The sequence below is a fragment of the Clupea harengus genome, chromosome 1 (assembly GCF_900700415.2).
Source record: "Clupea harengus chromosome 1, Ch_v2.0.2, whole genome shotgun sequence".
NCBI classification, from domain to species: domain Eukaryota; kingdom Metazoa; phylum Chordata; class Actinopteri; order Clupeiformes; family Clupeidae; genus Clupea; species Clupea harengus.
The window spans coordinates 27512176-27524627 of NC_045152.1; the positions used below are offsets into that span (position 1 = coordinate 27512176).

The following is a 12452-nucleotide window of genomic DNA, read 5'->3' on the forward strand; positions in this document are numbered from 1 at the left end:
GTAGTATTTTCCTGTAACACTCATTTCAAATGATCCTCACAATCGAGCATGTCAACCAATATATTCACCTTTCAGGATTACAAATCCACACCAGATCCAGTTTATGAAGTAAGCGCAGAATGTTTTCAGCCTTCACCCGTTCCAATAATTATAGATAATGGTTCCTTTCAAACGCGGGCGGGATGGGCGTGCGACACTGACGAACTTTCGGCTCCGAGACTTCAATTCAAATCCGTGGCGGCCCGAAGCCGAGGGGCCGCGAGGAGTGAGACTCAGATTGGTAATGATATCCCAAATCTCGAACCACTCCGATGGCTCCTGAAAAGTCAGTTCGATCGCAATGTGGTTGTCAATTTCGAGATGCAAGAGCTGATGTTCGACTATGTGTTTATGCATCTGGGCCTTACCACAGAGGTAAGTGAAATGAATACAACTTCCGTTACTTACGCAGCGTACCCACCTGTAGTTACCCAAGTTTGCTTGCTAACTTGCAAACATTTTTGTAATTCTCTCCACCATTGTGTAAAGGGCCGAGTGGAGTACCCCGTGGTTGTGACTGAGGCTCCTTGCAACCCACTACACTGCCGCCAGATGATGTCGGAACTTCTGTTCGAGTGTTATGGTGTTCCACAAGTCAGCTATGGCATTGACAGCTTGTATAGTTTCTACTTGAACAACAGGCAACGCAGTGTGGATAGCCCGCACACCGGACTTGTGATCTCTTCTGGTTATCACTGTTCTCACGTTCTTCCAGTCATCAATGGCAGGTAAGCGTTTGAATTTATTTGAAATGTCAGTGGATTAGATGCATGAGTAGGTGTCGCTGACCCCGTTGTTTCGCATTTGTGTGTGTGTGTGTGTGTGTGTGATGTGTGGATCTTAGTTTGGATGCAGTCAATTGCAAGCGGCTTAATGTGGGAGGAAGCCAGGCTGCCAGTTACCTCCAGCGGCTGTTGCAGCTAAAGTATCCCGGCCAGCAGCCTGCTCTCACTCTCAGTCGTATGGAGGAGCTCCTGCATCAGCACAGCTACATTGCTTCAGACTACCAACAAGGTATTCATTACTCAGTTATGATTACAGTCATGGTAACCACAACAGTCCACTAGCAGAGCTTCAATGGGTGCAAAAATAGTCAGCAGTGTCACTTTGAAAGATGTGTACAACAAACGTGTTGAACCACTGTGTCTGGTGTATAATCAAAGATTTAATATAGTCCTTTCTAAAACACAACACACATGGCTGCCTACAGAGAGAGAAAAACGCAGCACTATGCTCTTGGACCTGTAAACAAACAGTAAAAACTCAAGTTACACAATATTCTGCCTTTGCGAAATGTGCACGGTTTGGAGATGGATGAGCTCTCCACATGCGGGGTTGTAGCTTTCTCATAGCCAGTGAATCTGGCTACCCTTTACAGAATAAATCTCCAAATTCCTGTGAGAAGCGCACAGACAGAACATTCCTTCAGTCACTTCAAACTATTAAAAAACGTACTTGTGTGCCCACTGGGGGCCGAGCTGAGACTATCAGGGACACATTTGTGTGAGTAAAAGGACCACCACAGATGGGCAACTTGGCTGGCACCACGCAGAGTCCGCCCCGAATGAGCTAAAGCTACCTAAAGAAACGCGGCTAATGAAATTACCCCTATTGTCAGGTTGGTCACATTGTACTGCATTTCAATTCAGAATGCAGGCTACTGTGAAGGCAGCATTATGAGATTGTGATGAACTAGAGCACCAACCTGATTTCCATGACTACCGTGCCCAAATGTTTTGCACTCCGCAGACTGACGACTGTGATGTATTTGTGTGGTGTTATTTAGTGCTAGAAAAGTGGCGCAGCCCAGAGTTCTACGAGCAGGAAGTACATCGCATCCAGCTGCCATTTTCAGCCAAGCTGGCGGGTGCTGCCGTGGTGGGGGCCGAGGAGCGTCAGGAAAGGAGAGCCAATCAGCTGCGGCGACTGCAGGAGATCAACGCCCGGCGCAGAGAGGAGAAAAACCAGCAGGACCAGGAGCGCCTCGACAACCTATTGGCAGTGCAGGTGATGCAAGCAGACATTTATATAAACATGCATGCACATTTCAATACACATGCATGCACATTTCAATACCATGCATTGCACAACAGATCTTATACACAGTTTCTTTACATGCATATGTGGCCCATTCCGTCGCGACTGTCTGCGTAGGAGCTGCTTGAGGACGGGTTGGTGGATCAGTTCCAGCGGCGGCTGATTGAGCTGAACATGGACTCTGCAGAGGAGCTCCAGTCCTACATCCACAAGCTCGGCGTGCTCCTGGAGCTCAGCCGTCAGCGGACTCTCCAGGAGGGGCCAGATAGCAGGGCAGAGGTTGGTGTGTGCAACAGGAAGGGAGGGGGAAAAAAAGCATCTTCTGTTCCAAAAAAGTTTGCAACGCTTGTGTATAAAGTCAGGGAATGAGATTTACAAGCACACACAAGACCAACGGAGTTGGTGGAGTGCTACAGGTTTTGTAGCTAAGTCTACCACATTGCTACTCGTGGACTTCAGTTTACAAGGTCGGTCACTAGTTTCCAGAGGCTGCAGAGAGGGCTTACCAGTGGTTATGGCTGAGGCGTTTACAGACTACATGTAAATATGTGGTGCATCCCATAAGTCCTAAGTTCAGGAGTCTCAACCAAAAACAAGATTGTGAGCACCAAAAGCCAGACTACGACAAGTCAGAACTTAGTAAGCTAAAATAGAAAGAAAGGGAAAAAACATCCAGCACCACAGCTTAGCCAAAAACATGCCACGAAATATCCAAAGGATATAGAAATGGCAGGTCATGACCTCCAGCAGTCAAAGCCTCTCCCCCAAAAGGAAGAACAAGGGATGAGTACTTGCTTTACCCACTTGGTGCTGGGTAGTCATATTATTTAGTCGAATTGCTGTGGTTTTAAAGTTTTAAAGACAAAGACTACACATCACAAATGCACATAATCAATGGGTTTTTACAAACGTAGATAGTAGGCCTAGGCTATGGTGACTGCTTAAATCAACCATATCACTGAAATAAATTGAGATACATTTTTGTAGTCATATCACACAGCCCTACTACCTATATATTACACAACCTGACACCATTTAATTATGTTTATTTATTGTTTCCCATATAGCCTATATATAAGGCTAATATAATATTATCGGCGGAAAGGCTTTAGCCTTGGCACAAATCTCAGCAGCCAGTCTCCTTTATTGCTATCCTGAAATAAATAATTCAACATGCATGTGTCAGGAGGCTCGTGCCCTTCATTCAACTCGTTCATGAGCTGGCAGTTTTCAAGGCAGAAACATTCACCAATCTGCTTAGATAGCACATTATTTGTATTTGCCTGTTGTCAGGTTATGTGGTGCCTAATTGGCTTTGCGTATAAATGGTTCCAGAAGTGAGCACCCACAAAGTTTTTAAAGATGTCTGCAGTCAATTTGGTACTTTCTTGGCTGAGGTAGCTAGCATAGCATCGGCCATTAAAAGAAATGAAGGTGGTACTTCCTCTCTCTCTCCAGATCTTTATAATACCTCCATGGTGTACACCCTTGCGTGGAACCTATGTCTGCTTGATCATAGGTTTCCGTAAGTAAATTGTGTTCCCTTAATCGTATTGCTCTTAACCCCATAATTAAAGTTTAAGGAAAGAGGACATATAGGACAAAATGTATTCATTTATTAGAATAAGTTGCTGAAAAAGTGCTGAAAAACAAGATGTCTGGTCACCCTACTCTAATGGTAACTGGAGTTATTGGAAACAAATTTTGAAAAACTCTAAAGAAAAGGCCAAAGGCTTGTATACCAAATTATTTTTATTTGAGACACACATGGGTATAGTTGCTTTTACTGTGTAATTGGTGTAACAACGGGTTTTGTTGAGCAAGTTGGAACGAGAGAGAGACATCTAATGGGGATTTTCTTTAATATGACAGTGAGACTATTTAACCATTCCGGAAATGAACCTAGAAAAAAACAGAAAAAATACATAGTAGCCTAATAGTTTGATCCAGAAGTTTTAAATCAATATAGAATTGGATGAATTTTTTTAAAGTAATTAATCGACAAAACACCCCATAGCATACTGTATATTTTCATAGTGTGATTTGCCTGTGTTTGTGTGATTGTCAGGCTTTGGATCTTGATCAGCCCATGGAGGAAGGGGACGGCGCAGCTGATACTGATGCTGATTTTAGAGAGGAAAACACAGAAGTGGAAAGATTGGTTAATGTTTCCCAGGTGGGTTTCACATCAATACAATAATCATACACATTACATGCAAACCACATCAGCTTCATCAAAGCACAGGTGTGAGAGGACACACGCCATGTGCTTGATGTAGTCACTGAGAAGCCAATCGCTGGCTGATAAATGTTTTTGGGCCATATGCATAATGGAGAATAAGGAGCACTGAATTACTGTCATGGTTATACTTCAGTTCAATATGTGCTCTGTCTGAATGATGCCAAGAACATGTCAAACCCCTGCAACTGAGGGGTGTTACTAATGTTAACTAGCTATACAAATGTGTGTCGGGTATGATTTTTGACCGTCATGCCTTTAATATGTAATGTTTGACTTTTATTGTATTTATTTATTGCCTGTATTTTTGTCCCCTCCACATTGTCTCCACCCTTTTCTTAGCCTGTGTTGAAGTTAGCAGAGTACCACCAACTGTATGTGGGCACGGAGAGACTGCGCGCTCCAGAGGTCATGTTCCAGCCCTCCATGATTGGAGAAGATCAGATGGGCCTCATGGAGACTGTGCAGTTTGTGCTGGACAGGTGAGCATCCTCGTCAAAACCTAAAGCGAAGTTTTACACGAAATGACTTGTTACTGTTTGTCTGTATCTGTCTGGTTACACCTTTCACTGATGGCTGGATTTACACCTTAAGTCCATAATCATCAGACTGTATTGTGTCTGTTGTACACTGCTAAGTATATACGTGATGCACACAAAATTGATGGTGGATGAGGTGGGGAGAGTGCATTCAAGTATTGTAGAACAGCTTAGTGGGTACACAGTGTGCTCGTAAGGTTACTATTACCAGGGTTAGTAGAGCAATGAAACCAAAAACTGGGTTGATGATGGCGATTATTTACATTGCAGGTAAAGGCTATTACAGAGTAGGGGGTGGAATAAGTGCTTGACAGTGTGGTGGAGGTGGGTAGGTGAAGGCAGAGGGTTTCTGCAAGTAGATCAGGTGGAGAGACTACAGCAGCATCCCACAGCGGAGATAGTGTAGACTAGGAGGGGAAGAAAGAGACAAAGTGAGTGGGTAGAGTTTGGCTGCCTAGTATACATCTGTACTTAATGAATATGGTGATGAGGAACAATGTTTCCACAGCCATCGGCATTTGCGAGGAAAGGTCATGATGTACGTAAGAGGGAGGACATTTGGTTAGTAATCATCACTTTGATAAACAGATAAAGAGATACATTTAGGTAAACAATTGACAGTAGGTAATATGGCCACTTTATCAGAATCAGTATCAGTATTAACATAATAAGATAAAGAAGGAGAGGGAGAGACTGCCCAGCAAGGTGTATGGGAATTGTGTTATGTTTATGTTGAGATATGCTGAGAGTTGCTGATATGGTACATGCAAATATTAGTTATACAAGGATAGCAAGGGTGGCAGGATATAAAACAGCCGGCAACAGCCGCAACACACACTGCATGCTGTGCCCGCCTCCTATTTTTGCTTTTTGATATTCTTGGAATTACAAGGTGACCTGCACTCTGGGAACTAAATGGTCTTGGTGAGCAGTAGGTGACAACTCATTTGTTTAGGTAATTTGGAGATGAGCCGTTTAGGGCTTGGTATGTTAGAAGAAGTACTTTGAAATCAATTCTACTTTGACAGGGAGCCAGTGCAGAGAGGGAAGTACGGGTGAGAGATGTTTGTATTTTTTAAGTTCTAGTAAGTGTGCGTTCTAACAGCAGCAGCAGGGCAAAAATACACACACACAGCTTTTTTTCTTCACTTTGATGCACTCGCCACAGTCCTAGTAATAAGTAGGTTATTGGGGGTGTCAAAAGTCTTGCGGCGGAAAAGAGATGTTGCCGAAGTCTTAGTGCCATCTCAGTAACTCTTATTTTGTCTGATAACTGCAATGACAGGTCTACTAGATAAAAAGATGTTTGGGATGTTATTGAAGAATCTTCTGGTCTGGCTACAATATAATTTTCAAATGTTGAAAAAATATTTACCCAATAATTAGAGTAAATTAAAAGATGGCATTGGTTTTAAACAAATCAAGCTGCCTCAGACACCATAACATGTAGAACCACACCTTTGTCCAACACCAAAGAGAGAATTTTTTTGTTCATGCAGGTACACTCCTGAGCTGCAGATGGCGCTGGTGGAAAATGTCTTTCTCACAGGAGGAAATCTGATGTACCCTGGGTTGCAGGATCGTGTGGAGAGTGAGATGCTGGCCATCAGACCTTTCCAGTCATATTATAAGGTGAAAAATGAATGCTTGTACAGAAGGTGGTAGACTTCTGTCTGACAATGTAGTTTCAATGAACCTCTCAGCCTTAGGGGATATGACTATGTATGTATGTGTATGTCTTAAGAGGTCACAGAGGATACACACTTTGAGTATTGTTGCCCTCAAAGCAATATTGCCTACCGGTAGCCTCTAATATGGATTATGTAATATGTGAACTTTTTAACATCCTCCTTATTTTGAATACAACTTTTTAACCTGTGAATAAACACGTGATTCTTCACCACAGAGCATTTTGCCTAATCAGGTAACCCGACATATATTCGAAGCGATGGTTTCCATGCCACCACTTAATTGGGGAAACTTGGTGTTTGCTCATGGCCATCCTCCATGGCAAGGCTCTGTCCTCACATATCCATTTTCTCTCTCCTGCAGGTGAGGCTAGCATCACGGCCAGCGCAGGATGCATGGTATGGAGCTCGCGAGTGGGCTTTGCAGCACCCCCCCGGGGGACCAGGTTGGGTGAGCAGGCAGGACTATGAGGAGAAAGGAGGGGAGTATCTGAGTGAGCACTGTGCCTCAAACATCTTCATCCCCATGCCGATCAGTCGACCCACGCAAAGAGCAAACGAGGCCACCCCAGCCTCTGAATCCACTCTGCCCACAGAGTCTGTACCGACAACTGGACCTGTTGCTGTCACCATTGAGACCACTCCAGTGACCACCCCAGTATCTGGTGCTAGTGCCTCCCTTTCAGATACCAATATGGCATCTCCCAGCACACAAAACACAGAGCTGTCATAGTAACACAAAGCTGCTTCTTGCCACATAATGATACATGCACCTTCCCCCTGACCATTCCCATTCATTTAGACTGAATGAAGGACATACTGGTGTAGGATTGCATGTGGTGGTCGAAATGACAAGAAAATGAACTCTTAATAGACTAAAGATGTGTATGTTTGTTTATGGATAGTGTTGTATACACCACACCGTGTATTTAACGGAATTCCGTTTGAGGGCTGAAAGATCACACTTTGCTCCATTTTGTCATTAAGCATATTTAATACAAAATTACAGCAATACATGTATATTTGACACGGTTCATTCAGTGGTACAGTACGGAAGATTATAACATGGATTCCCTTTTTTAAATATGATACAGTAGTAATTTCTCAGTTTTGTCATTATTATTAATTACAAATGCGATTCTGAATAAAAAAACAAAAGATGTTAATGTGCTGTGCAAATATAAAAAAAGACAAAGAAAATAGGTCAAGGTGCCGCTTCCTCATAAGCCCATCAAAGAATGTCACAATGCAACAGAATGTCCAAACGCTTGTCCTTCACCAGCTAAAATTGAGCAAATACAGGTTCCCCAAATGTTTAAGTCGTAAAATAACTATTTGCACTTCACAGAGAATGAGTGAGGCATTTGGTTAACAGAAGACTATAATGTAAGCATGCCCTCTCCAATCAGTGTATTTACTCGCACACTTAGTGACGCTTTCCAATAAAGGGAGTCATTTTTGTCTTGGCAACAAAAAATGACTTTGGAGATCTGAATGACTTTACCTCTGAGCATTCAACTGGTTTTAAATACATTCAAGTGTGAATTCTCAGAGATGGTCCTGCCATCAGGCGCTGAATAAAATGACTTGGGTTTCGAGGCCCTTTAATCAGAGGTGCAGTTTCTGTGGTCATAATCAGGTTGTTGAGACTGGAATTACTGACCTACGATTATTATGCATTTTAGTATTAAGCTCCTTACAAATACAGGGTCCCAGAGCACCGTTCAGCAGTGATGTCAGCTCCTTGCTGTAAATGTGAGAGAAACGCTCTGTAGGACAGACATCATACAGGACATCTGCATGGGTGAGTGCACTGCCTTTTAAATAAGGCACATCTGGGTCTCAAGAGGACGTAACCGGAGTAAAGTTCACTGATTGAGAAGAGCGGCACAATAGTGGTTTCACTTTAGATTAAGAGAATGCAGGAATGCTTTTTCAAACATATACGCATACTGTTCACACACACACACACACACACACACAGGCAAGCATAAAGACATATACACACACACGGAACAGCCTATCCATCACTTAAGTAAAGAACATGGCTGCATGGTGTTAGCAAGATTGCTTCTGTGATGCATATTTATATGTAATGAGTGTCTGAGAAGTGCAAATGGATTGCATGTACCATGACAACAAAAGACATTCTGAGGCCTACTTCTCGAAGTAGTTTTGTTCCCATGTCTATAAAACGTTGTTCTAGGCCTAGGTTCTAGGTTGTTTCTCTTGGGGGGGGGGGGGGGGGGGGGGGTGGTGGGCCGGTTTCTCTATTTTAATGTCATGCGTTTCTCTTATAAGGGTTTCACGTCAGCATGCCTATTTGTTGTTGACCTGAATGGCGCTGGAGTTGGGAAGCGTTATCAAGGAATGATTTGACTGTATTTACACAGGTTTACAATGAGATGCCGCTCAAAGTGATAAACAGTGGAAAAAAAAACAAAAGCCATAGCAAATAATACACATAAATAATACACACAGACACAGCAAAAAAAAAAAGCTGAACAAGAAACGCATCCATTCATGGATGGTCAAACAGACCACGTTTTGGGGGAGTGCAGAATAAACTTCATCTCCAGTAGTAATATACTTCAAGTCTTCAACAAACAAAAAGGTGCAATATTTAAGACTCAGAACCATGTGCGCACCCAGCCCACCCCAGTACAGTACAGTACAGTACACTTCCACAGATTCAACGCCTGACACACCAACTGAAACTAAAGGAGAGACACAGACGCTCCACAGTTAACCTGCTAACACACATGGACAATGTGCAGAACTGCACTGTGGTTGAGGCTTGTGTCAGTATGTGTTGAGTGTGGTGGTGGTGGTGATGATGAGGAGGACGATGATGATGATGATGAAGACCTGAGCAGTCCTCTGGTGTAGCCTAGAGGAGAGTCTGTTTGCTCAAGCCCTGCACAGACAGGAAGTGTGCGCTGCAGGTGGGAGGGAGACGGAAAAAGGGGCTCCTCTCCCGCTTTTGTGTCCTTCACTTGCGACTGCCCTCGGCACAGTGCTGGAACTGGGCGAAGCTCAGGAACACCTGCTCCAGAGAGATCTGACTGACACAGTAGTCTTCTATGCAGTACTTCTCTTTGGCTGCCTCCAGGGTCCCAAACACCTAAAGCAGACCACACACACACACACACACACACAAAACAGAAACCTTTTGAGTTTTTATCTATTTAATATAATAAATGAATATTAATATAATACATTCATATAAAATTAAGAGAAAGACCAGCTACTTGCTCATAAACTTTGAAGTGCCTAACTGAGGCACTAAGCAGCCGCTCAGGTGGGAAAGACCATCATACACTCACACTACACACACTCCCCGTTATTCAGTCATGACAGATGAATATGGTTGCCTTGTGCAACACTGTATTTTTCTTCATCAGGTAAACACCTGTGCTAGGTGGAGCATTCTGTGCAGCAGTGTCTGCTTCTGTGTGTGCATGACCGTGAGTCTCTTACCTGTGCCCATGTCAGGCTTTTGTCAGTCAGGTGGTAGTGCACCATACCCTGGTGTTCATCCTTCAGTAAGCTCCCTATACAGACAGAGAAACACACACACACACACACACACACACACACACACACACACACAATACACACACACAATACACAAAGGAGATGCTGGTTAGTCACTTTATCACCGAAAACAAATCCGGTTTTGGTAATGTACACATTGCTGATGGTCACGTGTCCTTCAGTGGTGGGGTGGCGGTGGCTGCTGGCACCTGGGAATGTGGACTCAATGAATTCTTTGAAGAGCTGCAGCAGGGTCTCCTCCACCTCGCTCTCTAAGCGCACCTTGGCCAGGAGGGTGTAGCCACTACCGAACTTGCTCTTCAGGTGCTGGGGGCTGCCCAGACACTTCAGCTGGCCGTTCACCATCACGGCCAGACGAGTGCATAGCGCCTCACACTCCTCCATGCTGTGGAGAAGAGGGTGAGAGAGATGTGAGCTAGACCTCTACCCCCATCTTAGTTTTTTTATTGTCAACTGTTTCATGGCAAAGAAACTAAAGGCTGTGGTGAATGAGGCAAAGCATATACTTCTGTTGTTTGTGCGTGTCAGTAAGTGTGTGTGTGTTTTATGATGGTTTTACTGCTTTACTGCATTTCTTTACTACATTTTATTGTGTATTATCTTTTTTTTATGCTCTGTAGTGTATATATATGGCTTGATTATCCATGTGTTAGTGCTGTTCACCTGTGTGAGTTATTATTATGGTTGTAAATAACCATGTTGTGTGTGTCTGACCTGTGTGAAGTGATGATGACTGCTTTGCCAGACTCGCGTGTACGGGTGACGGCATCCCACAACAGTCGCCTGGCAACAGGATCCATGCCCGTTGATGGCTCGTCCAGAAAGATGACAGGTGGGCTACCAATCAGAGCCATCCCGGCACTCAGTTTCCTCTTGTTGCCCCCACTGCACGCAACCACACACACACACACACACACACACACACACACACACACAGTTAGCCTGTAGCCTTACACCTCCTTTTTCTCACTCACTCCATTCCTTCATTCAACATCACTTTTTCATTTGTCCTTTCCCTGAGCATCCTTTGTCTCCTATTAGCCAGAGCTGCAGGCTAGTTCATCTCTGGCCAAGCGGCTGATTCTTCCTGATTTCCTCACCCTCTCTCCCATTCTCTTCCTCCCAGCTGTGCCTATGTGCAGCCTTTCCTTCTCCCCCTGGCTTCCCCTCTTCTGGAACTTTCCATTACCTGTAGCTGCGGACCAGCTTGTCAGCATGAGGCTCCAGCAGGAGGGACCTGAGCACGTTCTCCACGCAGCCGGAAGCGTACTTCTCCGGCACACCCCTCAACCTCGCATACATGCTTAGGGTTTCACGGCCTGTCATGTGATCCAGCACTGCATCAAACTGAGGACAGTACCCAATCCGCTGCTGAACCTGTACAAAAGCACACGCACACGGTTACAAAGCACAGATGAGTACCAAGGAGATGGACACCGCCTTTTGACACCTAAAGTTAGACCAGGAGGGAGTTTAAACTTCACTTGAGAAGAAAAGATTATCACCTTTAACACACACCTAACCATGCATTTCCGAAGAGCTTGTCAACCTTTCTTTTCTGTGTATATTACTACCTACAGGTACAAAGTCTTCTGTTCTGTGTACTATGAATGGCTATACAATAAAAGAATGGCTTTGGCTAGTTCTAAAAGGGACATTTCTGTTCTCTGTAAGCTGAACAAAGAGACAAAAATAAAACCAAAAGTGGATGGATCTGAGGATTCATTTGCATGTCTGGGGGACAACTGGTGTGTTACCATAGCAACAACAGAACAGTGATTGACAGAGTGGGTCGATGGCCATTCAGGAACACTTTCATTTAGAAAAGTCTTTCCTTGAGTGTCTGTCCTGTCCTGTTCTATTCTCTTCTCACTCCCCTCTTATCTTCCTCCTATTCCCTCTTTCAAATCTTCACTTTTCTCCTTCATTAGATCCATTTTCTTGTCTTTTCCAGCTCACCTTCTTGATGTCCCTCAAGATGCTGTACCCATCAATGTAGGCATCTCCTGAAGTTACAGTCTCATCTCCAGTGAGCATCTTAAAGGCGGTGGTTTTCCCCGCTCCATTGAAGCCCAGCAGGCCAAAGCACTCGCCCTTGCCCACGGCCAGAGAGAGCCGATCGACCGCCAGCAGACATGGTCCCCCTGTGTACACCTGCAAACAGGAGCACGCACAGTTCTACAACGTACTCAGGCAAACGCGGAGCACATTTATAAACACACGTACACAAACACACTGATCCACAAAGCCACGTGTTAAAAGTCAAAGTCATATAAAACTGGCATATAGATACAACCCAGCGCTCAGTTAGATCATCCATATATGACACAACACTGGAACACAAAGGCATAG

The 12452-nt window shown here is 44.2% G+C and overlaps 2 protein-coding genes across 2 annotated transcripts in view; one reads left to right on the plus strand and one right to left on the minus strand.

The window, feature by feature from the left end:
* On the plus strand, positions 1-7708 carry actr5 (actin related protein 5). The gene is made up of 9 exons (XM_012838782.3): positions 1-414; positions 529-767; positions 884-1053; positions 1826-2046; positions 2194-2355; positions 4145-4252; positions 4658-4797; positions 6354-6486; positions 6907-7708. The coding sequence occupies exons 1-9, from the start codon at positions 49-51 to the stop codon at positions 7273-7275; spliced, it is 1908 nt and encodes a 635-aa protein (XP_012694236.2). The 5' UTR covers positions 1-48; the 3' UTR covers positions 7276-7708.
* Positions 7517-12452, minus strand: part of abca3b (ATP-binding cassette, sub-family A (ABC1), member 3b) — a 25436-nt gene continuing 20500 nt past the window's right edge. The window contains exons 26-31 of the mRNA XM_031574344.2: positions 12060-12254; positions 11290-11477; positions 10815-10985; positions 10289-10485; positions 10023-10096; positions 7517-9666 (exon numbers count right to left, since the gene is read on the minus strand). Of these exons, the coding sequence (XP_031430204.1) occupies positions 9535-9666; positions 10023-10096; positions 10289-10485; positions 10815-10985; positions 11290-11477; positions 12060-12254 (957 nt within the window). The 3' untranslated portion in view covers positions 7517-9534. The remainder of the gene's footprint in view (positions 9667-10022; positions 10097-10288; positions 10486-10814; positions 10986-11289; positions 11478-12059; positions 12255-12452) is intronic.

Bases quoted from the DNA above. Each gene is read 5' to 3' on its own strand.
- actr5 (XM_012838782.3), top strand. From the start codon at position 49: ATGTCAACCAATATATTCACCTTTCAGGATTACAAATCCACACCAGAT. The intron at 768-883 runs GTAAGCGTTTGA...TGTGGATCTTAG, and splicing joins CTTCCAGTCATCAATGGCAG to TTTGGATGCAGTCAATTGCA. The intron at 2,047-2,193 runs GTGATGCAAGCA...CTGTCTGCGTAG, and splicing joins ACAACCTATTGGCAGTGCAG to GAGCTGCTTGAGGACGGGTT.